General features: G+C 41.5%; 2 protein-coding genes across 2 annotated transcripts; one reads left to right on the top strand and one right to left on the bottom strand.

Annotated features, from left to right (window-relative positions):
* Positions 1-2,082: 2,082 nt before the first annotated feature.
* On the top strand, positions 2,083-2,869 carry LOC109423989 (uncharacterized). The gene is made up of 2 exons (XM_019699059.3): positions 2,083-2,401; positions 2,471-2,869. The coding sequence occupies exons 1-2, from the start codon at positions 2,248-2,250 to the stop codon at positions 2,713-2,715; spliced, it is 399 nt and encodes a 132-aa protein (XP_019554604.3). The 5' UTR covers positions 2,083-2,247; the 3' UTR covers positions 2,716-2,869.
* A 15,831-nt stretch (positions 2,870-18,700) lies between these two features.
* On the bottom strand, positions 18,701-19,926 carry LOC109424016 (large ribosomal subunit protein uL22-like). Its single transcript, XM_019699071.3, has 3 exons — positions 19,871-19,926; positions 19,331-19,425; positions 18,701-19,262 (listed from the first exon to the last, which is right to left on the bottom strand). The coding sequence occupies exons 2-3, from the start codon at positions 19,409-19,411 to the stop codon at positions 18,783-18,785; spliced, it is 561 nt and encodes a 186-aa protein (XP_019554616.1). The 5' UTR covers positions 19,412-19,425; positions 19,871-19,926; the 3' UTR covers positions 18,701-18,782.
* Positions 19,927-25,276: the final 5,350 nt, after the last annotated feature.

Genomic DNA, 25,276 nt, shown 5'->3' with positions numbered 1-25,276 from the left:
TTACAAGCTTAAAACTTTGGACGGTTCTTAGTACAATTTGTACTGAGTTTGAACGCCTCTTCCACGGCTCGACGATCAATTCCGATGATTACCGGTATTGTCCGCGAAATCTAGGAACATGTGCGACCATGTGACGATGGTACCGAATGGATCACTAAAATAACTAAAACGGCCGCTATGAAATGAACAGATAGCGCCACCGTAGCCTTGTGTGTTTGACGTAACTCGACTGCTGTCACTGTGTTACCGTCCATATACGGTGGCGCTTTTGTTTTGATGCAGTGAGTAGCGGAAAAGTCGGCTTCAATGATCCATTAGTCTATGATGGTACCACTCCGTTGCACACCAGTTCTCCTTACGGCCCCTTGAAGACCAAAAAGTTCAGCAGTGCATCACCCATGCTTCAATCCCTAAGGACAAGACAATGTTCAAACGAGAGCAACTCTGAGTAATTCTAAACAACATTATTTGAAATACTTTTATTGAATTTCATTTTTTGTTGTTCAGCTAACGAAACACTATTCAGCTTCAAACTGATTTCAGATTACACTTTTTTTGCAAACGGGCGAAAATTTGAGGAATTGTGAAGAGTTCTGAGTAACACTAGAGCGCAGATTTTCTCGTGAGATTTGTGCTGCCCCTAGTTCAATCCACCTATTAGGGTAAGAAGAACGTCAAAATCTTATTCGCAATATTTGATTGAATCAATCAAGCGTTGCACGAATTAGCCTTATCTGTTTCGTTGAAAACCCGTATTCTACGTATTCTACCCTAGGGGCAGGACAGATCTAACGAGAGAAAATCTGTGTTCGAAGTGTTGCTCAGAATCCCTCACAATTTCTCAGATTTTCTCCCATTTATTTATACCAAAGTGTGATCTAGCACCAATGTCAAACTGCAAAGTGTTGCGTGTGCTGAATGAAAATAGCAGGCTTGGGGATGTCTTTCGACAAATTTCGTCGATCATCGAAAAACAGAATAGCTCAGAATTTCTCAGAGTTGGTCTCGTTTGCACAGTGTCTTGCCCCTAGATTCTACCATTATCAGCCATAACCTTGGCCATAACTCATTATTTTGTTTTACTGAATCGTACGCCGCTTTGAAAGTAATAAATAGATGATGGGTCTGCAATTTTATCCGTCGTTAATCGGCTCTCACAAAAACCTGCTTGTCTAACGGGTTGTCTAGGGACAAGACAGATTTAACGAGAGAAAATCTGTGTTCGAAGTGCTGTTCAGAATTCCTCACTGATCTCCTCAGATTCCTCTCAATTATACCAAAGTGTAACCTTGCACCAATATATTGTCTATCCTGTTGGAAGCAAGGCAGCCATTTAATAAAAAAATGTCATTTTCTTGGTTCACAAGTGTCGCAGCTGTTTCGCATCTAGTAGTAGTGCGCTGTGTTGCAGACAACAACGGGAAGAAGAACGGGAAGGATGCGCACTATAAATTTGTTCAAAGACATCTCCAAAACTGAAATTTTCATTCAGCACACGCAATAATTTGCAGTTTGATCACCGACGAACCGACGTGACAGTGGTGATCCAAAACTGTCTCCCCCTAATTTAACGGTCGACCAGCGAAGCGAGCGATCGCTTCTGTCAAATCAGCACAGACGCGAACCGTTTCCTATATGAACACACGGGGGTTTGGTGTCGAGCTATCAAATCATCGCGAGCCGTTATAGAGGTGGCGATCGTGTTCGGCTATTTTTCATCATGGCGTCGCGGACAACAAATTTGAATTTATTTGTTCTAGCTGTCACGTCGGTTCGTCGGTGGTTTGATATTGGTGCCAGGTCACACTGGCTAGGAAATTTGAGGAACAGAATACGTGACATAATTTAATTAAACTCTCAGTTATTTATGAATTATAATCAGCTCTCAGTTAATAACTTTGGAAGTGCTCGTAGAACGCTAAGCTGATAAGCTGGCTTAGTCCCAGTGGGGACGTTACACTAAGAAGATGTGTCGTCCCCTCAAACTCGAAGTGACTTCCAGCAGTTTCGTCCCACTTGACGAACTCCAATTTCGATTTCGACATGACAATTTTTCGACTATGCAACTTGCACCTTTCACCAACACCAACGCACTTTTTGTGATGATTCAGCGGATGCTGTCCATCAGAAACTGTAAACAAAAGAAGCAAAAGAACCGTTCCGGGAGCTGTTGAGTTCCGCCGAGGGAAGCCAGAACAGGAGATTTTAAATGGTTTTGTTTTGTGTTTTGTCCGCACGTACAGGAAGATGTATTTAATGGATCACGATTATTGCAAAGTACCCAACAACGACGACTTCACCGATGTGGAGTATCTAGTCGAAGAGTTTGAAAACGTCAAGCCTTATCTTCCGACTGCCTTGCGGAGTACAACCGGAACCCAAACGGATGCGGAAGTGAAGGGTAAGTTCTTGATCATTTTACATAACATTTATCAGAATTGTAATGTGGCGTGATCGTTTTTATTGTCAGACTCCGCCGCCCGTCGTTGCGATTGTGCTCGAAAGCGCGCCCGGATGGAGAAAGAATCGAAACGACTCCGACGGTTGTTGGCCTTAGAGCGCGCAAAATGTCGAATGTTGAAAGCGAAGCTACGTAAACTGCGAGAAGAGTTGCGGATTCTCCGAGCAATCAAGAAGCGCCAGGAGGCGAGAAAAGTTGCCGCCGTCAAACGCTTCTTCAGGAAAATCCTCTACTTTGGGAATCATAGCTTTTGATGTGGCTCCGGATCAAGCAGTGGTGGAATGTTGCAACGGGAACTGAGCGGATTCTATGATAGTAGTCCGAACCAGGGTTTTATAATAAGCATACCTATGCTAAAAATAGCTTACGAGGGTTTCATCATAACTTAATACAGATGATTTCATTTAAGGCGCTGTCCGTAAACTACGTACTCATTTTTGGCCTCTCAGACCTTCCCCTCCCCCACGTAGATTTTTGTCGAACGCAATTTTCGAAAGGTAATTAGGCGCCATCCACAAATTACGTAACGCTCTAGGGGGAGGGGGGAGTATGGCCGAGCGTTACGGTCCATACAAAAATTTTCGGGTTTCCATACAAAAAAGCGTTACGGAGGGGGGAGGGGGGGTCGAAAATTGTCGATTTTAGCGTTACGTAATAAATGGATGCTGCCTTAGGTTATTAACCAAGAGCTTCCTCTGTTAATGATGCGTATTTCATGTGGAAGGCACAAATATACTCCAATATAGTCCAAGGAAGGAAAGTTCCGGTTTTACATTGGCCTGCAAAATAGTGATCCGACATTAAGGAGCGTCCAACATAGCTCTGCTCCTCTCAAGTTCCTATAGTTCCTATAGTATACCCAGGTAACCACTAAGCATTTGAATAAGCCGTGTATCAGCCCGTATTACGCATTTAAACTGCTTGCTGCCCTACATAAGCAGTTTGAATGCATAGCTGCCTTGAGTTAGCATAAGCTGTGCTGCTCAAAAACTTTCGGCTGTTAATTAGCATTTTAACTGCTTGAAGTGGTTTCACTTGGGAGCATACAGAATGCTTTTCAACTGCTCTTTAAATGCTAGGAGCAAAAAGGTTGGGAGATATGTTACGCATTTGGCAACACATTTTGTCTCTCTCTTACAGAGCCTATGGTCCATTGCACGAATGTATGCTGGCCTGCTTACTCTCACGCGAAATTCGACGTTTGAGCGGTGCCAACACCGCTCAAACGTCAAATTTCGCGTGAGAGTAAGCAGGCCAGAATAAATTCGTGCAGTGGACCATGCTTCTGTTTACAAATTTGTGTATCTTTTTTGTTTCTTCATTTTCCCCTACTCATCCAAAACCACCAAAGAAAACATTGGATTGGATTGGGAACTTGTCCATCAAAAAATCCCCAATAGAGATAAGTGACATTTCAACACACGAACACTAGCGCAAGTTTTTCCTCACACAAAAGTGCACGCCGATTGAAAGGCTATTCAGATTGCATATGCAAATATTACCCAATCAAATTGGGTAAAACGGGTAAATAATGATAAAACCAACGTCCGGAGCAAGAGTGCAAATATTTTCCTCACAGTTTCACAACTACATCTACAAAAAAGGCACGCATACATTTGAACGTGATTACCACTATAGTCTATTTTATGAGGCTAGTCAAACGACAGAACTCCGCGCTCTGATGTTTACGTTTTCAATCATCATCCGGTTGATGATGGTTAATGACTGCGCGCAAGTCAAGCGTAGTTTTTGAAACTGGCTAAAACAATAATTAGAAATTTTTATTTGAATTCTTTTCGGCAAGTTAACGAGTCAATCGCAACGAAAAAAATACCTGATTAATTTATGAGATTTGTATTGCTTCTGCGACTGCTTTTGAGCCTTTTTTGGCGCCAATTTCTCATTTCTCCAATTTGTCGCACAAGTACCTTTTCAAAAATTACACGAGATTCCAGCAAAACAAACGTGCGTGGAATTCTGTCAGTTGACGCCGCTGCTGCGATCAGCTGTTCTGAAACGTCTCGTGAAATGGCTTATTATTTATCATTTCGTCGGAAAATATGTGCCGAATAGGTGAATGCTTTGGTGGATCATAGGATTGTTTGAAAGAGGGAAGAAACAATCTTATTGGCCCGTTTACATATGTGATAATAATGCGTGACAATATTCTGTCGGACAATTTATTCCACGCTAGTATCGTTTACATTGCGGCTAAAAATGTTGCTGCTAAATCTGGGACAATAAATTGTCCGACTGTGTTGGTACCAAACTATCGTAATGTAAACACTTCCCCATCTGCCAATAAAATTGGCGTGATGGCATAATTAGCCGACAATTCGTCTAGCAGACCGTTTACATGATGCTAAGGGAACGTTCAAAAATTACGTCCAACATTTGGGGGAGGGGGGGGGGTCTAGAAAAGTGTGACAGTACGTGTATTGGGTATAGGGAAATTGCGTGACAGAGGGGGGAGGGGGGGTCTAGAAATCCCGAAAAACGATGGACGTAATTTTTGAATCTTCCCTAATTGTGTCGGACAATCTAATATCCTCATTATTGTCCACTAGTTTTAGCACCGAATTCAGAAGCTTCTGATTTTGTCATGCTAATTTTATTGTCTGCTAAAAAGTGTTTACATTGCGCTAAATTGACGCCAATACTGCTCGAAAATGAACTGTCGTGTAGAATTAGCAAATATGTAAACGGGCCATATTCCACAGATATTTAAAAGAAGGGATCGTAATGCTCTACCACAATGAAATATTTCAATGAAAACAAGTTTTGCATGTTGAATCTGAAGCTGTTATCGAATCATCCTTTATATTGGCGATTAAATCAACGCACGCCACCGGGACAGCTTTAGCATCGTGGATCAGGAGCAACAGAATCCGAAGCAGATATGATTAATCAATCTTCGGATCGTAAGTTCAAACCTAGGGGCGAGACAGATCTAACGAGAGCAAATCTGTGTTCTAGGTGTTGTTCAGAATTCCTCACAGTTCCTCAGAATTTCTCTCATTTATACCGAAGTGTGATTTGGCACCAATGTCAAACTACAAAGTGTTGCATGTGCTGAATGAAAATTGCAGTTTTAGGGATGTCTTTCGACAAATTTCGTCGATCATCGATAAAAAGAGTAAAGTGCCCCACACAATGCATACGTTTGCGTGTGCGTGACAGTAGTTTGACACATTTCTCATGGGAAAACTGTCAAAAAAACGCAAACCTCGACGGAACGGACGCTATGTGTTCCAGGCTTAACTCAGAATCTCTCAGAGTTGCTCTCGTTTGCACAGTGTCTTGCCCCTAGGTTCAAACCTACATCACTACAAAAATTAGCAAGAAAAGTACCCCCTAGCACCGGCTGGAACATGGAAGGACGATGAAGCGAGGAAGCAGGCTGAGAGAACGAGAAGCAGACGTCAATCTATTTTTGTTTTTTTTTTGCTCGACGAGGCGTTACGCTTCTTTGACATTTCGCCACGACGTTCCTGAAGGGATAGCACTAAGATAGCCCGTTATTTTGCCAAAACCTGCTGTGAGGTAGCACTACAGGTGCATACACGGCTAATTAGCATTAAACGCCTTGTCGTAAAGGCTACTATAATGCTGAAGGAATGCTTACTGGTTACTTGGGTACCTTATGCTTCCACGGGTCATTCGACGACAAAGACCGCCAGCTAAGAGCTAGTAGTGCAGCCTAGGCACTGTTGTCCTTCTAACTTCCACTAGATTAACCCTGGTAGGACAGGCTCGCCGCGGTTTGTCTACAAATTTGTTCCAGCGTTCCTCCCCGAGTTGTTCAAGGAGTTCATGACGAGATTCTTCCAGGGGGTTTATTAAGTATTCCCGGAGAAGTTCTCTCTAGGGTTCTTCCAGGAGTTTCTCGTGAGATTCCTTCAAGAGCTCTTGCCTGGATTTCTCCAGGAAATATTCCCGAAATTCTTGCAGAATGTTTTTCTGGGATTTCTTACCTTCTAAAATTACTTCAGCCTGATTCAGGAGTTCCTAAGTTCCTTCCAAAATGTCTCTAGAAATTAATTCCGAGATTCCTCCAGGAATTACTTCTGGGGTTACTCCAACAATTGTTCTTGAGATTCCTTCGGGAATTTCTTCCGTGGTTTCTCCACAAATTTATTTTAGGATTTCATTCTGTGGTTTCTCAAAATATGAGATTTGTTTTTGAGGTTCCCAGAGATCCTTTCTGAGATTCCTAAAAGGTTCTTCCAGGAACATGTTTCAGTTTCCTTCTGTAACTCTAGGGATTCTCAATAGTTTGTTTTGGAATGTTTTCAGAAGTTTTTTTTTTATTTACAAGAGATATTCCAGGAAAATATGCCTGGTAATTCCAGCAAGCTCCTTCTAAAATTCTGTTTGGGATTCCTTCCAGGAAATTTATGGGAGATTCCTCCCGGAATTTCTTCTGAGATTTCTTCAGAAATTCCTCCTGTGATCTTTCCAGGAATCATACAAGTACATAGTATTCATCCACAAACTTCTCCGGGATTCTTCAAGGAGCTCCTTCCGGGATTCTTTCAGTAACTACTTCTAGAACTGCTTCAAGAATTCCGGAATTTTTTTCAGGGATTCTGTCAGGAATTGCTTCTGGAATTTCTTCAGGAGCTCCTTCATGGATTCCTTTGGGAACTTTTGCCGGGATGCGATGTTGGGTTTGTACGGGTTTTGATAGTGATTGTTTCAGGTCTTGTTCCATAAATGCTTCAGGAATACCTCCCACGTATTTCTTCATATTTTTACCCTTCTTACACCCATAAGAAGGGTATAAATATCGCTCGAAAAACCGACTTTCGATCCGAGGCCCGGAGGGCCGAGTCTCATATACCAATGAACTCAGCTCGACGAACTGAGCAAATGTCTGTATGTGTGTGTGTGTGTGTGTGTGTGTGTATGTGTGTATGTGTGTGTGTGTGTGTATGTGCGTTACAAAAAAAAAAGTCACGCACGTTTCTCAACCGTCTGTCAACCGATTTGAGTTCTCTTGGAAGCAAATGAAAGCTACTACATCCTAGTAGAACGCTATTGATTTTTTTTTCGATTGGACGTTTGGTTACCGAGATATCTCTCGAAGAGTACTTATGAGTCATACTTCTAAACTTTTTAAGATTTTTGACCAAGTGTATCATAATAAATATTTCGACCATTTGTCAATCGATTTGGGTTCTCTTGGCACCAAATGAAAGCTACAGCATCCTAGTAGATCGCCCAGAAATTTTATTTCGATTAGACATTTTGTTACAGAGATATCTTTCGAAGAGTACTTCGGATTTATACAACTAATCCTTTTGAGATTTTTGACCAAAAGTATCATAATAAATTAGCCGTCTGTCAACCGATTTCGGTCATCCTGGTACCAAATAAAAGCTACAACATTCTAGTAGAACCCTATACAATTTCATTAGGATTGGACATTTGGTTACCGATATATCTTTCAAAGAGTACTTGGGAGTAATACAGGTTAACTTTTTGAGAGATTTTTGACCAAGGGTACCATAATAAATATCTCAGCCGTCTGTCAACCGATTTGGGTTCTCTAAGCACCAAATGAAAGCTACAATATGCTTGTATAAGGCCCTGAAATTGTATTTCGATTCGACATTTGATTACTGAGATATCTTACGAAGAGTATTTCAATAAATTCTTTTTTTATTATATTCACTTGTTATCTTGCATTTGTTTTTGACCAGTCTATGGGAAATTATTTTTCAATAAATGATGCTGACCTCATACAAAGTGTATATTAGCAGGTTATTGTTTTCAACAAAATTATAAATAACAAATTACAAGTACAAAGGAATTTTATGGAAACTAACAATATGTTAAATGAAAGCTTTGAAGAACCAGACAGCCAAAATAATTAGCTAATGCCAAAACTGATTAACTTAGTAGATATATCATTTTTGTCGTTTTTACACCATAACCATGAATACCAAGTACTTCGGAGCTAATTTAATTGACTGATTTAGACAGTGTATCTCGCTGATTTTCTTACCCATTTGTTAATCGATTCAAGATCTTTTAGCAGTTAATAAAAGATACAAAATTCCAGAATATGTAAGCTATTTTTTAAACATTCCATACAAGACTCTAGGGAGTGTCTGGCATTTCTGGCAGTTTAGTCCATGGTCCATGATGCTATTTTGGAAACCAATCCACTAGATGCCAAATCCACAATATTTTCTAGAGCTTTTGGTCAATTCCACAAAACAAATATGTTAAATACAAATAATACCAAGTTAGCTCTACATTTAACAATTACACAAAATAAATATGTTAAAAACAAATAATACAACAATAATTTTAATAAGTGTAAGAAGGGTTCTGTTCATCATAGGTGGATTAAATCGGGGTTTAAAAGATACTTCTGCAAGGATGCATTTACCATTTCCTCTAGGAATTTTCCTATAGTTCCCTGCAGTGGCTTCATCGTGGATTCTTTCAGAGATTCCTGGAAATTTCTTCAGGATTTTCTCCAGGGATTCCCAAAGGAATTTCACCATAGAATCTTTTAGGTATTTATGTAGGTATTCCTTCAGGGATTTTTTTCCAGGAATCTCTCCATCCCTTCAAGAATTCCGCTAGAAATTGTTCCAACTCCATTATTTCTGTAGGAATTTCTTCCAGGAGTTTTTCCAGAAAATTTTACTAGGGATTATTTAAAAACTAGTCCAAAAATTCCTTTAAAATTTTGTACATAAAATCCTTAGGAATGCATCCAAGGATTCCTTCAAGAATTCGTTCAGAAATTACTGCAGACATAGATTCCTCCAGATTTTTTAACCCTCAAGCGATCGCGCTATTGTATTTTGTACAACATGTTGAAAAAATCTCGCCTTTTTTTACTCAGCATTAGTGTGGTGCTGACGCAGGTAGTCAACCGCGCGAGTTACGGAAGGTTAAGGGATTCCTACAGAAATTCTTCAAGGAAGTCGATTGGAATGCTCTTCTGCAAATCCTTTAAAAAATCTCATGGGATTGCTGCCAAGGATTCCTTCTGAGGTTTCTTCAGAAAGTTCTCCAGGTATTCCTCCCAGACTTGTTCCAGGGATACCCTCAGGATTTCTTTCAATTCACTCGGAAAATTATTTCAGGACCTAGTCCAGAGATTATTTCAAAAAATCCCCCAAGGATTCTTCCAGGAACTCTTCTTGGGATTCCAATAGGAATGCCTCCTGGAATTCATACACGTATTCCTGGAATTCATTTAGAAATTCCTACATACAGGTAATGTTAAATGATTCCCTTAGGAAATCCTCTTGATGTTGCTTCTGGGATTTATCCAGGAATTCCTTCAGGGATTTCATCAGGAACTGCAGGATTCCTCCAGGAGTTCCCCCACGAGCTCTATTAAACATTCATGATTTTTCCATGAATTTCTTCTGCGATTTATTCAGTACTTCCTCTGGGATTTCTTCAGAAAAATTTCCTAGGAGAAAGCGATTCCACCAGGAATTACTTCAGTAATTTCTCTGAGAGCATGAGCATGAGCATGAGCATAGATGACCGCACAATTCGTAGTTGCTACTCCGTGATTGAGCAGAGCAATCGAAATTGCACAGGGAACCAATGAATAGGGCTTGGGACTAGCTTACTATTCTCAATGTACACAGTTCGAGAGCTCTCAGCTTTAATAAGGTCAATAACGGCGCCGGCCACGTCCTTACGGTCATCGAGGAAGGGAGAGGATGTTAGTAAGATAAACGTTGTTAAAAAGACCGCGAATCGCTGCATCTCCACGTTTGTCTCAGGAAGGAATTTTTGTTAGTAGGGTAAGGTACATTGTCAGTCCGGGAGTCACCTATGGTTGGTGATATGATTTGACAATGGATCAGTATACACAAACCGCCGTTAACAACCGACCACTTTTCGACGCAAAAACTAGCCAAAAATAAAATTCTATCGCGCGTCTCCACTCCACTAGGGAGCAGAAACCTTTAGTCTATTCCACACAGAAATACACTGTACGCGACTCACTTGTCGGCGCCCGGATTTTTTCCTCGACCGCGAAACTTTGCTGTTGCCGAACTACCGCACACTACTCTCAGTAATTTCTCTGAGAGATCTAAAAATTCCTCCAGAGGCTCTTGCAGTGTTTCCTCCAGGAATTCCACTAAAGATTTCTCTGGGAATTCTTCTAAACAATCCTTCAGGAATTCCTCTAGACTAGATATTCCTCCTGAAAATCCTACAGGCATGTCTCCATGAAATTCTCCAAGAGATCCTCTGGGAATCACTCCAGGGATTTTTCCAGGAGGTGCGCCAGGCATTTCTTCAGAGACTTTTCTAGGAATTATTCAAGGGAATCTTCTAGGGATTCCTGTAGGAATTTCTCCAGAAATTCTTCCAAGGATTCCTCCAGCAATTCCTCAGGTATTCCAACACAAATTCCTCCAAGAATTCCTCCAGGCAATACTCCAAGATTTTATCCAGTAATGCCTCCTGGAACTAATCCAAGAATTCCTCCAAGAATTCCTTCAGCAATTTCATCAGGAAATCCTCCATGGAAGCCATAAAAAACTCTTCCCGGCATTACTCCAAGATTTTTTCCAGGTATTCTACAGGAGCTCCTCCAAGGATTTCTCCAGAATTTAATCCAAAATTTTCTTCCCCAGGGATTTCTCTAGCGATCTTTCCAAAGATTCCTCTAGGAGTTCCTCCAGAAATTCCTCTAGAGATTCCACCAGGAACTTCTTCATGGATTCATCCAGAAATTCCTACAGGAGTTCGTCCAAGAATTCAGTATTTCCTCCAGTGATTCTTCCGCGATTCAAATCACTGCGCAGCGATTCACGCAGCGACAAAAAGTCGTGTCACTGGAAAATAGTCGCGTCGGTTTGGGGGAGCGCTAAGTTACAGCTTAGCAGAAAAATTGTCTAGCTAATAATCGAAATTTGCATGTTTATGCAAATTTGCCACTAGCGCCAGGTAGTGGTAGAAACTCGAATCTACTTAACAACTTAACAATCATATTTCTAAATAATCAGGATCCTGAGATATGTGAAATTTAAGATTTGTTAGCATTCTAGCGCCTTCTAGCGGTGGAATTTCGAATCATGCGTTCCATCATCTGTAATCCTTTACCAATCAAACAACTTTGCCAAAGACACCAAAACTCCACCGCTAGAGTGCAAACAAATTTTAAATTTTACATATCTCACAATCATGTGCTTAGACAAATGGTGTCTTAGGCAAACTTATGTGGTAAGTCAAAGACACTTTCAGTTGAACTACTGTTTGGTTCGAGTTTCTACCACTTGGTGGCGCTAGTAGTAAATTTGCAAGAGCATGCAAATTTAATGTATGTGCTAGAAAATTTTCAAGAAGTTGTTATTTTTTTTTAATGGATCAACAATTCTCAAATTTTTACTGCTAGTTCCCCAACTAGTTAGCTATAATTTTTGGGTTTGATTGGTTGACTCAATTCGATATTGGTGCGTTTCTAGTAAAATACAGTAATATCACAAACAAACAACAAATTCCTTTAAAAATCATCGCTCAGTAGTCAGTCACACTAGCACCAGCTGGTGAAGATATTACGCGGAGCACTGAGCTTTGCAATATCGTCAACAGCAGGCACTAGTGTGAAACGCCAAACTATCAAATATTTCTAAGTAATCAGATAAGTTATAAAATTAGCATTCTTAGACCGTTCGCAATGCTGTTTTATTTTGTATGGCGAGTTTTAAGTTTTTTTAAACTCGCCATACAAAATAAAACAGCATTGCGGACGGCCTTACAACCGCCGTCTAGTAGCAAAATTTCGAAAGGATCAGCCCATCAACTGTAAACGTTTTTCCACAGAGAAACAGACGTCACACTCTACTCGCTTCCCATCGATTACCTTTTTAACGGCTGATTCGAATATTCGGTAGTTGGTAGCGTTTTTGCTCCTGTTTGACGTTTGCTTACTACCACCATCTAGTGGTGGCTTGTCCAAACATGCGATGATTAGCATTCAGCGATTGCGATTTCGTAACGATGATTTTTAATATAATTTGTTCTAAGTGTTACGTCCGTTTCTCTGTGGTTTTTCTTTCTAAAGCACTTTGTCGAAGAAACCATCTTCGTAAGTACTTAGGTTCACACAGGGTCAAAACGGTGAGTCGAAAAGGAGAGCGTCCAACATAGCTCTGATCCTCACAAGTTCCTACCTCATGCTTCAACGGGTCAAGCGATGACAAAGACCGCCAGCTAAGAGTTGTGTGCTTAGCTGGTAGTGCAGCCTGGGCACTGTTGTTCTTCTGACTTCAGCTAGATTGAGGAGGTACGTCTCGAGCGTCTGTTCACCAAGGAGGTGCGGCTCAAACAGCGTCTGTTCCGGCATCCAGCGGCTGAGTATGAAATGCTCTTCCACCGGAAGCTATACCTAAGGTAGCATCCCCACCACGGTGGCTAGAGAACCTTAGGCCACCAACCTACTGTTTCCGAAACCCAAAAATCGTTATAAAACCGAAAATGAAGGATTACGAACTGATTCACCGGCAACGACTTTTAGCGCGAAACAACGGACAACAATTGAAACGGAATGTATAAACGCTAGCCTAGCCCAGCAGGGTAAACTGGCACAACTAGCGAGTTAGGCATGCCGTATGAAGCTTGAGATCCTAAGACTGAGCGAAGTTCGTTAGCCGAACTTAGGAGAACACAGATTGGCGTCGGGTCAAATTTTGCTACGAGGTGAACACGCTCCTTGCCACCGTGGAATTGGTTTCGTGCTCAGCGCTCACACCCACGCATAGCATATAAGTGACATCGCGAGACCTCAACACATCTCTCACAAGAATAAAGGGTCCACCATGTGTAATTCTTCTATCATAGCCTTCTTGTGCGCCTACCTTTGCGAGAGAGTCCGCCTTCTCATTGCCATAAGTTGAGCAATGCGAGGGACCCATACAAAGATAATCTTGTATGATCTTTCGACCAGTGCAGAGCAAGCTCGATGATCTTGCCCAACGCTCCTCAGCGGCAGTGTTGGGAATACTCACTTGCGAAAAGTTATACTCACTTGCTTCTATCTCAGTCCAGAAGCATACTATCGAAGAATGATGTTTGAAGGGGTTTTAGATTGTAGTTTAATCTAAAAGTTTGCCGAATAAAGTAAAGGTCGCAGACGCATACCAAAGTTGTGAGAGAGCTGTGAGTACAAGGTGAGTAAAAATTACACGAATTTTACTCACCTCGTACTCACAGCTCTCTCACAACTTTGGTATGCGTCTGCGACCTTTACTTTATTCGGCAAACTTTTAGATCAAACTACAATCTAAAAGCCCTTCAAACATCATTTTTTTATAGCATGCTTCTGGACTGGGATAGAAGCAAGTGAGTATCACTCTTGCAAGTGAGTATTCCCAACACTGCTCAGCGGCAGGTCTTACCATCAACGTCAACAAGACCAAATCGTTGGATGTAAGCACGGTCAACCCTTCCAGCTTTACGGTAGCTGGGCAGTCAGTGAAGAATGTTGAAAGCTTCCAATATCTTGATAGCTAAATGGCGGCCTCAAGATCGACATAGGAACATGGATCAAGAAGGCGAGGGCTGCTTTTGCGAGTTTAAGAAATGTATTGTCGGGCCGCCACCAAACCGGACTTCGCACAATCAAGTCGCGACGCGACCCAACTCGCGACGTTTTTTAATCATGCCAAAAGTAGTGCGCATCCTTCCCGTTGTTGTCAGCAACACAGAGCACTAGATGCGCAACAGTTGCGACACTTGTGGACCAAGCAAATTTCAATTTTTGTTTGAATGTCGGTCTTGATTCCAACCGAACGGACAATATGGAAAAACAACCAGATTAGTCGACGCACCAAAATCCGAATTTATAACACGAACGTTAGATCTGTGCTGCTATACGCCAATGAAACCTGGTGTGTATCAATGGAGAACACTCAACCGCTGCAGATCTTCATCAATAGATGCCTGTGGTATATAATTCGTACGTGGTGGCCTCACAATTGGATCTCCATCGTCGATGTCATCAAAAGCCAATACCGTTCTTCTTCTTCTTTCTTCTTCTTTTTATGGCTCTACGTCCCCACTGGGACTTGGCCCGCCTCGCTTCAACTTAGTGTTCTTTGAGCACTTCCACAGTTATTAATTGAAGGGCTTTCTTTGCCTGCCATTGCATGAATTTGTATATTGTGAGGCATGTACAATGATACGCTATGCCCAGGGAATCGAGAAAATTTTCCCGACCGGAACGGGAATCGAACCCGCCGTCTCCGGATTGGCGATCCATAGCCTTAACCACTAGGCTAACTGGAGACCCCAATACCGTGCCATGCCCTAATACCGTGACCTTAAGGATGCTCTTCACTTCAAAGAGCCCTGTAAAAAATAATTTTCCGTGTTTCTCGATTTTTCAAACGCCATATTATTGCTTATTATGTTTATTATGTATAATAAATATGATTAATGGATTTCCAAATGTACAAGCCATTGTTTTCTTTCTTTTTTTTTTTTTTTTTTTTTGAAAGGTTCCTAGCGGCACGCCGACGGACGTAGAAACCTCTCCCATCACTGTACGCACAAGCGTCTCGCGTTTGCGCGGACAACGACAGTTCACTAGGCCTTTGGATAGGATAGAGTACGTAATCCTTCAGAAGCAGTTCACCAGCCGTGCACGGAACATGTCGTCCAGTAAGACACTGTTGCGTACTGACTCAGAAGGTTACGGTAGAAGGTGTGAAAGTTTCGGTTTTGTCATATGGTCAATTTTGTATTTGTTTTTTTTGTCATGTCAAGCTTTAAAGAATGTTATTGTTCATATTTTTTTTTTATCCATTACATTTATTTCAAGGCTCACTCGCCGGTTCCAGCTTTACAGAGCCAATATTCGTTACATTTATTTTGTGTTATAAATAGGTAAAGTTACTCCTTTCCGATTTTTATTTTTCGGCAAAACATTCTTTTCTTCCGACGGACTGTCGACTGCAGCAGCATTGTGGCCCGTGTTGGCGGACCCCTGTTCCGAACAAACTTTTTTAGTCACATTGTCCTTTTGTTTGGTTGATCGCCGGCGTTTGTGAGTCACAACGTTGAAATCGCCAGATGATGTGCTCGAAGCATTGTCTTCGACGTCGGTCCAGTCATCATTGTTCTGCGTTGTGTGTTCTTCAGACGTAGGTTTATTTACAGCGGGTGATGGCTCTGCATTAGTGTTGTTGATTGGGGGGAAATCAGTTTCATTGAACAACCCGTCGGATGGCGGCAAAGTTGATTTATTGCTCATGGAGGAACTGGGGCTCGAGCACTTCTCCTTTGGGTGGGCCGGCTGGCCGCATTGATGGCACAATTTAGGCTGGGTAAGGTACGAGACCATTGTTCTCTCGTTTTCGATGGTGATGTATGACGGAATATCGCGAAGTAATCGCATTCTCAACACACGCACGCCGTTCGGAAGTCCGGAGAAGTAGTGTTTCCACGTATCGTTTCGTATGGAAATCACTTCCCCATACTTCAGCATATAGTCGCCAATAACGGAATTGTCCATCGATAGTGGAAGATCGTGTATTCGCACGGTCACAGCATCGCAGTCCACGTAGACGGGGATGCAAAACTCTTTACCCGCGCAAAGCATTGTTCGTTTGCAATTGTTGTCCAATTGATAACGCGATGCAATATCGAAGCTTTTCATTTCGATAAGCACACAGTTGCGGGCGTGATGCAACTGTATGCTTTCCACATGCGAATATTGGAGATTAATCTCCTTCTCCAAAAACTGCTGCACTGTTCTAATATCCGGACGAACCGGCAGAACAGTGAAATCAATCACAAGTGTGTTTTTTCGTACACTACACATGATTGTGATCGAGAGTAAAGCGATACAAGAAAACACGACCGACGTACGCGATGATTGGCAGTCAACTGATTGTTCATATTTATGCTCTGCCCTATAATTCAGTAATCTTTGGTGTGCCTATGATCTGTTAGATAGTCGATGTGTTTGTTATGTTCATTTTCGTTGATCCTCATTTTAGTATTGTTTTTATTATCTTTGAAAGTTGTCTTTCGTCCACATCCCTATCAGCACTATCAGCATCGATCCAAATAAGTCCATATTAAAGAAAACCTTTCATACACTCAGTCGAAAAATCTAATTTGTCATAAATAGTCTACGTTAGTCAAAGTCGAAGTAGTCAGTTTTTGTCGATTTCGTCTTGATCACACGTTAGCTTCGAATCTATAAGCAAGCACTGTTAAATGCTGCACTTCCCACTATTAGTTACTTAGTTATTTTAAATTGATATTGAAAATTATAGAGAAAATTGAATCACGAAAGCACATCAAATGTTGAGAACTATGTATTAGCAAATTGAATACGCGAGATACTACTAATTATTTCATATTTGAATTAAATTTGTATTTGTATAGTGTATTTGTTAAAATTAACCGAATAGTGGGAAGCCCAGGAAACAGTTCAAAGTCTGCTGACTCAAAAAAGATTCCGAGACTCGTCACAAAACACAAAAAATTGCATTATGATTCACAACGACTCTCGAAACCTTCCCAGACTCAATAGACCAGAACTGTTTTCTGGGTATAGAAACTACTAGGCCCCAGCAGGTCCCTCCTGTTTATCGAGCATTTCTGATAAATCAGCCATACTCCATCTGTAGCAGCCGGTTCGCAATGAACCGTTGGAGGCGCATTAAAGTGTTAAAGGTGATATTTTCATTACAAGAATTACAATTAACATCCTTCACTTTAATACCGTCGAACCCTGTGATCTTGGCCAGGGATTTCCAAATGTTCAAGCCATTGTTAAAATAAAAATGATAAAACATAGCATTGTTCCTAATACCGTGTATGTGACCCGCATACATTGGTGGTCCTTTGAATCATCACTCTATCAAACATACCAAGTCCATTCTTAAAAGCACCTGTGTGTTAAACGTTGCCCAGAGGTCTGTACAATTGATCCACAAAGTAAAAAGTATCAATAATATTTTCAGTTTGCAGTTTTAGCCGAAACACGGTATTTGGAACACAAAAGGAACCATGCCCTAATACCGTGCATTGGTACTTTGCACTCACATTTTGTAAATATTTTTAATTGCTTGTTTTTTGTAAATATGTGACAAATTTATCACGCCTAACTTAAGAAGGTTTAATATGCTAATGAACAAACTAATTAATCAGTAAAAAAACAATACTCTTAGTAAAATATTTGAGTTTTTTTGTCAAATACACGGTATTAGAAGGCACACGGTATTAGGGCATGGCACGGTAGCGACAGAAATTCGGGAGCGTAAAAACGCAGGGGCGGGAGCGAAATCTGCAAACAAGCGTTAGATTGGAACCCAGCAGGACATCGCAACAGAGGCAGGGGCAGCCTCAACAACGAAATCAAGCAAATCGACAGAAATTTGACCTGGCCATAGGTCAAGGCGATGGCTGGCAATCGCCCAGGATGGAGATCTTTCAATTCGGCCCTCTGCACCACCGTAGCTGCCCAGGACTGAAAGTAAGTAGTGCATAGGGTCAAATATTTATCCAAAAAGAAGCCAATGCTCAAATATCTGGTTTGCCTTGATCGAATCTTTACCAGTGTCAAACAGATTTTCCTTGAGTTCTTTCCTTGTCAAATATTTGACAATGTGTACTTAAGGCCTTAGGCTGGAACAGACCCAGAAGTCGGAACACTATAAGCTGTTTTCAACAATGTTCGGATAATTATCTAATAGGTAATTGATGGTCAAATCTTCAAAAATCCGCAAAACTGCTGAGAAAAATTTTGAGAACACAAGTTGGTAATTAATTGTAAATCAACTTGTGCAAAATACGATAAGCTTTTTCAGATTGAATAGTCCATTTTACGAGCCGATTTTATGAATGAATTTTGACAGGAGGTAGCGTCCAATAACCCGTGAAAAACAATATCATCATCAACATTGTTGTCACTTCGTAAAATGACTCATTCTTTTATCTATCTCAAGGATTTTCCCATTGCTATCACCTGCGTGAAGCCGAAAACTAATTTCCTCTATAAGTTAATTGAGTTTGTATGAATAGTTGGAAAACATGTCTGTGATAGATCGCAGAAACTTATCGGCAGAATAGACACCTGCTCTCTCTAATTGATCCAAAGTTCAGTATGATATCGCTGAAACTGAACCGTTCATCGTTCCAATGTATATCGTTTCCCAAGATTTAATGGTCCACAGGTGGACGCGCCGACAGGATCGTTCTCAACTTGGCCACAAAATGCAACAGGGTAACTTACTTTTCTTACGGCTTCCAATATTTGTATTCTCAGTTAATCCTTCAATATACACCTCTTCCATCAACTTAGCGCCTAAGTTTACTCGTTACGCATCATCTTCTCCTTCTGCCGCTGGAGCTTCTTCTTGGACAGCTTCTTCTTCGCGGGTTCGTTCTCGGCGGCCTTGGACACGACGTCCTCCTTCTCGGTGAGGGACAGCTCGATGTGACACGGCGACGACATGTACGGATTGATGCGACCGTGGGCACGGTAGGTACGACGACGCAGGCACGGCGCCCGGTTCACCTGAATGTGGTCCACGACCAGTCGGTCCACATCGAGACCCCGGTAGTCGGCGTTGGCTTCAGCGTTCTTCAACAGCTGCAGCAGGAACTCGGCCGACTTCTTTGGCCAACGGCCGACGGACGTGTTCCAGTGCTTGGCCTGGGCGCAACGGCCGACACCACCGTTGAAGCGACGGAATGGAACGCACTCCTTCTTTTCGCAGACGTTCTTCAAGAACTTCTGGGCACGGCGCAGAGGCATACGCTTGATGGCTAGCGCCGTTTCGCGGGTGTTCTGAAAATGTAAACAGATCCATTAGCTACTACTCTATAAACCCACACAAAATTGCCCCAAAATCTTACCTTGAAATGCACCCGGAGGTTCGAACCGCGAGCCTTGCACGACTTGGCGGGATTATCTGGTTCCTTGGCGTAGCGACCCATCTTGAATTGTTTCCCTGGAAGAACGGAACAGACGTCACACATCAGCAATGAGGTTATACTCCGAAAGCAAAAACAAAACAATCAGTGGAGAAACATTGATTTTGATTTCTCATGAAACACGGTGCCGGAAATTTACAAAACTACGCTGGACACGGTTCTTGCGGCCAAATTCGCCTCACATCATCCGATAAGCGAGATTTCCCCGATGGGAAATCCTTTGTTGACAACGATCATCACCAAAAGATTGCACTAGTCGGAACATCGACCAAAAAAATTTGCATCACTTTTCAGCCGCAATTTCCCACTCCAAATCGCACAGAACCGTCCAGCATTCGACATTCCCAACTGGCACCATAATTCCTCGTCGTTTCAAACGAAATCAAAATCATTTTCACTCACTATTTCACTAGATTTTCAACAATTTTTGTGGACGCACGGTAAATGTGTTCCACCACTAACCTTACAAGATGCCGGAAAGAGAGCTTTCAAATCGTTTGACAGCCAAGAGGGCGAGCGAGCTCGGCCAGTCAGTCAGTCAGATTGACAGCAAGTTCGCTTCCGGTTGCTGTTTGTCAAACTGAAGTGGAGGAAAATTCTTCGTACCGAAAGCGCAGTCAAGCAAACCGGCTAGGTGTGGAGTTGGTGCCTCTGGTGGAGTGCGATATGGAATCAATTCTGATAGGGACGTAATCGACACAAATTAGCAAAATTGGGTTTTAAATATTCGCCCTCATAGAGCATCGCCACGGGCATCCCTATCTGGGTCCCTATCCCTATTTCCGGGCCCTGAATAGGGACCCATGTTCACACCGGTGGTATCCAAACGGGAATGAAAAATAAGGACGCGACATGGGATTAGCGATGGGTTTCCACATTTGGGGACCCACTCAAATCTTGCACTGAGTTGCTATTCCGATGGTTTGTGTGACATCACTTTCCTTATTTACATTTTGCGGTGAAGTGAGCTGAGCAGGGGTGTGGAAAATTAACAGCAGTGGATAAATAAAGCAAGAGGTGAATATTGATGTAGGGTAACGAATCTTTTGACCAATTGACTTGAAATTTTGTACACGCTAGATACCATACGTATATTATACGAATCAAAATAAAATCTACTTTCGCGATTACTTTTACCCGCAGTCAGAGATACGCGCGAGACAGTCGCCTAAGAAAACAAACCTATTTTCACATTTTCCATCATAGCGCTCTTTGATTATTCTTGAAAAAGGGTCGCCACATGGCCGGGTGATACGATGACTGCTGCGACTGCACGTGGCCTTTGCACCGCGATTAAATTTTGCCCATCATTGAAGGCCTTGGAAAGTAGTCGCCATAATTGTGTTTTTCTTGCAACGCACAATATCATCAGGTTCCTAAAATTAAGTCAATGGACTACCTGCTTTGCGCGCAGCCACAGTTGATCAGCAGGAGTAAATCAATTTAATTTTACATGGCAAAATGCATCTAAACTTCAATTACTTGAAATACAAAGCTTTTCCTGAAAAAATATTTGGTAATTTGGTAGGCTTGTCACCATTGTGCACAACCACTACCAAATATTTTTTCGAATAATGTGTTCCACTTTGAAGAATTTGCCTTTAGATGGTATTCGCCATACAATATTTTTGCGATTTACTTTTAGCGATTTTTCGCGCATAGAAGCTAGCGCCACATTGGTCGATGCGGAGAGTAGGAAAACAGCCGATGTAGTTAAATAATTCATTGGTTCAGAATTGGACGAGGAATGAATTAAATGCTTTGGCTCTTTTCCTACTCTCCGCATTGACCAATGTGGCGCTAGCTTCTATACGCGAAAAATCGCTAAAAGTAAATCGCAAAAATATTTTATGGCGAATAGCATCTAAAGGCGTATTTCTCGAAGTGAAACATATTATTCGAAAAAATATATGGTAGCGGTTGTGCACAATGATGACCGGTTTGGTGCCTACCAAATATTTTTTCGGTAAAAGCTTGTCATTTCGAGCAATTCGAGTTTAGATGCTTTTCGCCATACAAAATAAAATGGATTTACTCCTGCTGATCAACTGTGGGCGCGCGTCAAGCTGGTAGTCCATTGGCTGAGTTATAGCAGAAAAGTGCCCAAAATAGGACACCTGTCGAGATGGTTCCACTTCCCTACTTTGTCTTTACGTGACTAGATGTTTTCCAAAACCCTATCACAAACAAACAGACGCAGCACTAATAATTCTCACGAGCACCGATTCACGTTTATTTAAAAATTCAATAGTTGGCCAACTGCCCATCTGTGGCGTTCGCAGCGTTTTAGTCCAAGTTTTACATTCGCTCACTATTGTCACCAGGGATGCCAGATGATTTTTTTGAAAAATCTGTATCGCTCTTTTCAAAAATCTGTATCCCATACAAATTTTGTGAGAGAAATCTGTATCCCATACAAAAATAAAATGGCCCCTCTAGCTCAAAAATCTGTATTTCATATAAAACGAAATCTGCACGGGGGCACGGGTGCTCAAAAAACTGTATAATATTGTGGATTTACCGGCTACTTGTATTCTACCGGTTACTAGGGGCAAGACACTGTGCAAACGCGAGCAACTCTGAGAATTTCTGAGTAACTCTTTTTAGCAATGATCGACGAAATTTGTCGAAAGACATCCCCAAAACTGCAATTTTCATTCAGCACATGCAACACTTTGCAGTTTGACATTGATGCCAGATCACACTTCGGCATAAATGGGAGAAATTCTGAGGAACTGTGAGGAATTCTGAGCAACACCTCGAACACAGATTTGCTCTCGTTTGATCTGTCCTGCCCCTAGACCGGTTACTACTTACGTTACAAAGAAGCCGTTTTCATATAAAAATCAACTTGATTGTTGAAAAATTAATGTCGCTGCGAGTGTCGCTGAGTAGCTAGTGGCAACGAGGATTAGCGCATACAATAAAAATGTTTAAAATCATTTTTAAGTTACTCTTTTTCTAAAACGGCTACTTTGGAGGCCATACTGAAGCGACCGGTAGAATACAAGTAGCCGGTAAATCCACAACTAGGGGCAGGACAGATCTAACGAGAGCAAATCTGTGTTCGATGTGTTGTTCAGAATTCCTCACAGTTCCTCAGATTTTCTCCCATTTATACCAAAGTGTGATCTGGCACCAATGTCCAACTGAAAAGTGTTGCGTGTGCTGAATGAAAATTGCAGCTTTGGGGATGTCTTTCAACAAATTTCGTCGATCATCGACAGAAAGAGTTATTCAGAAATTCTCAGAGTTGCTCTCGTTTGCACAGTGTCTTGCCGCTAGATCCACAATACAGATAAATCTGTATACATGGCATCCCTGATTGTCACCTAGTTTATGATTGGCCACTCTATGAGCCATTTTACGAGACGTTTCGGATCAGCTGATCGCTCATTTCATGAATAAAAATTTGACAGGAGGTTGCGCCCAAGCCCGTGAGTGTTAATATCAATATCAATTATAATTTGTCAGGTACCCAAATGGAACGTGTTAGTCATATCAAAGACCTTGGTGTAGTCTTGGACGAACAGTTCTCCTTTAAACAGCATATCAGCTATGTCGTCGGGAAAGCTTCGAGTGTACTGGGATTCATATTCAGAACAGCTAAAGAGTTCACGGACGTCTATTGCCTCAAATCCTTGTACTGTACCCTATCTCGATCCATACTAGAGTACTGCTCGGTTGTTTGGAACCCGTTCTACAATAATGGGGTCGGAAGGATCGAGTCCGTTCAACGACGGTTTTTGAGGTACGCTCTTCGACGTTTGCCTTGGAACAATCCATATCGTTTACCAAGTTACGAAAGCCGCTGTCAGCTAATCCACTTGGAACCGCTGTCGACCCGTAGAGATACTGCCAGGGCTTTACTGGTAACAGATATTCTGCAGGCACGCATCGAATGTCCCACTCTCCTAGGTCAAATAGACATCAATGTCCAACCTCGTGCTCTTCGCAACAACTACATGCTGCGGCTGCCTTTGAACCGGGCGAACTACAGCATGTTCGGGAGTGTTAATGGGTTGCAGCTTAATTTCAACAGAGTTTCTTCACTGTTTGATTTTAACATGTCTCGTCAAATACTTCGTCGGAGATTCAGTCTGTTTTGTTTTCAAGGTCTACTTAGTGTTTATTCTGTATGCTGCTTTTTGTTTTTGTATGTGTAGTTTCGATTATAATTTGTATTGTATTAACCCTCTAATACCCAATCCCGCCTTTAGACGGGGCATAGTTTGAGCATTTTTGTAATTTTTGTTTCGTGGAAAATCATTTTTTTTATATTTTTGGCTGATATTTAGGACTGTTCTGTATATCTCAAAATGTTTTTTTTGTGTATTTTAAAGCGTATTTACATTTTTTAAAAATCATTGAAAAATTTATGTTTTAGTCACCTTTTAGAAGTCATTGTTTATTTTGTATTGAATCGCTACAATTAACATATTTTAAATTTTTCCCAAACCATTCTATCCTTGTTTAATAGTTTAAGGGAATCGAATACACTCTAAAATTATTTTCTTTGAAATTACACGGAAAATAAAATTTCATGTGAAAAAAATTTAAAATAATAATATTTCAACAATAATCATAAAATCTCAAAATGTTTTCATCTCAAAAAATCCGTTCCCCAAATTGGCTTCCAGGAAAAATGTGGAAGTGTGGGGATGTTCAGAAATAAAAATTAGAAAAATCAAGAACTGAAATTCACGAAATCGAGAATTAAAAAGAATGATCTTCCAAAACATGTTTAAATCGATTTTAGATGATGAAAAATGATATTTAGATCAAAATCAAAAATTTGGGTATTAGAGGGTTAATTGACTATCCATTGTTAGTATGTAAGTTTTATATGTGACCTAGGGGCAGGACCAAGGGGAATGACATATCCTTTTCTAACCGGAATATCCGCATTTATCCGTTTCTAAGAGCACCTTTAACGGTGCGCTTCTATACCCCGTTTGGTAGCCCTCCATCATTGCAGCAAACTTTACCGGTCGCTGCTAGATGCGCTTGCAAAATAGTCGCGCTATGGGTGGGTGACCAAATATAACAGCGCGACAGTTGCGCTGCTAAAAATGCAATGAGAATATGACAACCCTCCCGATACGAATCAGGGTGACTAATTTGATTGCTACCGGTGTGGAAAAGGGTGGTTAAGTCAAAATGGTAGCGCTGCGCAGGTTGCTCGAATAGTAGCCGCCGTTAATGTTGCTCTAACCGTCACTAACCGTTGCTAAGCGAGTTGCTAAGTGAGCAGCGGCTAGGGGCGAGACAGATCTAACGAGAGCAAATCTGTGTTCTAGGTGTTGTTCAGAATTCCTCACAGTTCCTCGAAATTTCTCTCATTTATACCAAAGTGTGATTTGACACCAATGTCAAACTACAAAGTGTTGCATGTGCTGAATGAAAATTGCAGTTTTAGGGATGTCTTTCGACAAATTTCGTCGATCATCGATAAAAAGAGTTACTCAGAACCTCTCAGAGTTGCTCTCGTTTGCACAGTGTCTTGCCCCTAGTCTGGCACCAATGGCAAACTGCAAAGTGTTGCATGAGCTGAATGGAAATTGCAGTTTGGGAAGATTCAAAAATTACGTCCATCGTTTTTCGGGATTTCTAGACCCCCCCTCCCCCCTCTGTCACGCAATTTCCCTATACCCAATACACGTACTGTCACACTTTTCTAGACCCCCCCTCCTCCCCCAAATGTTGGACGTAATTTTTGAACGTTCCCTTTTAGGGATGTCTTACAACAAATTTCGTCGATCATCGATAAAAAAAGTAACTCAGGGCCGATTTCTTCACCTTGGCTTAAGCGTTAAACCAGGTTTAACTATATGGGTAAGCCTGGCTTACCGATTAAGCCGAGGTGAA

Source organism: Aedes albopictus, chromosome 3 (assembly GCF_035046485.1).
Source record: "Aedes albopictus strain Foshan chromosome 3, AalbF5, whole genome shotgun sequence".
In the NCBI taxonomy this organism is placed as follows: Eukaryota; Metazoa; Arthropoda; class Insecta; order Diptera; family Culicidae; genus Aedes; species Aedes albopictus.
Note: the sequence above shows the minus strand (reverse complement) of the source record. Positions and strands in the feature narration are given on the sequence as shown.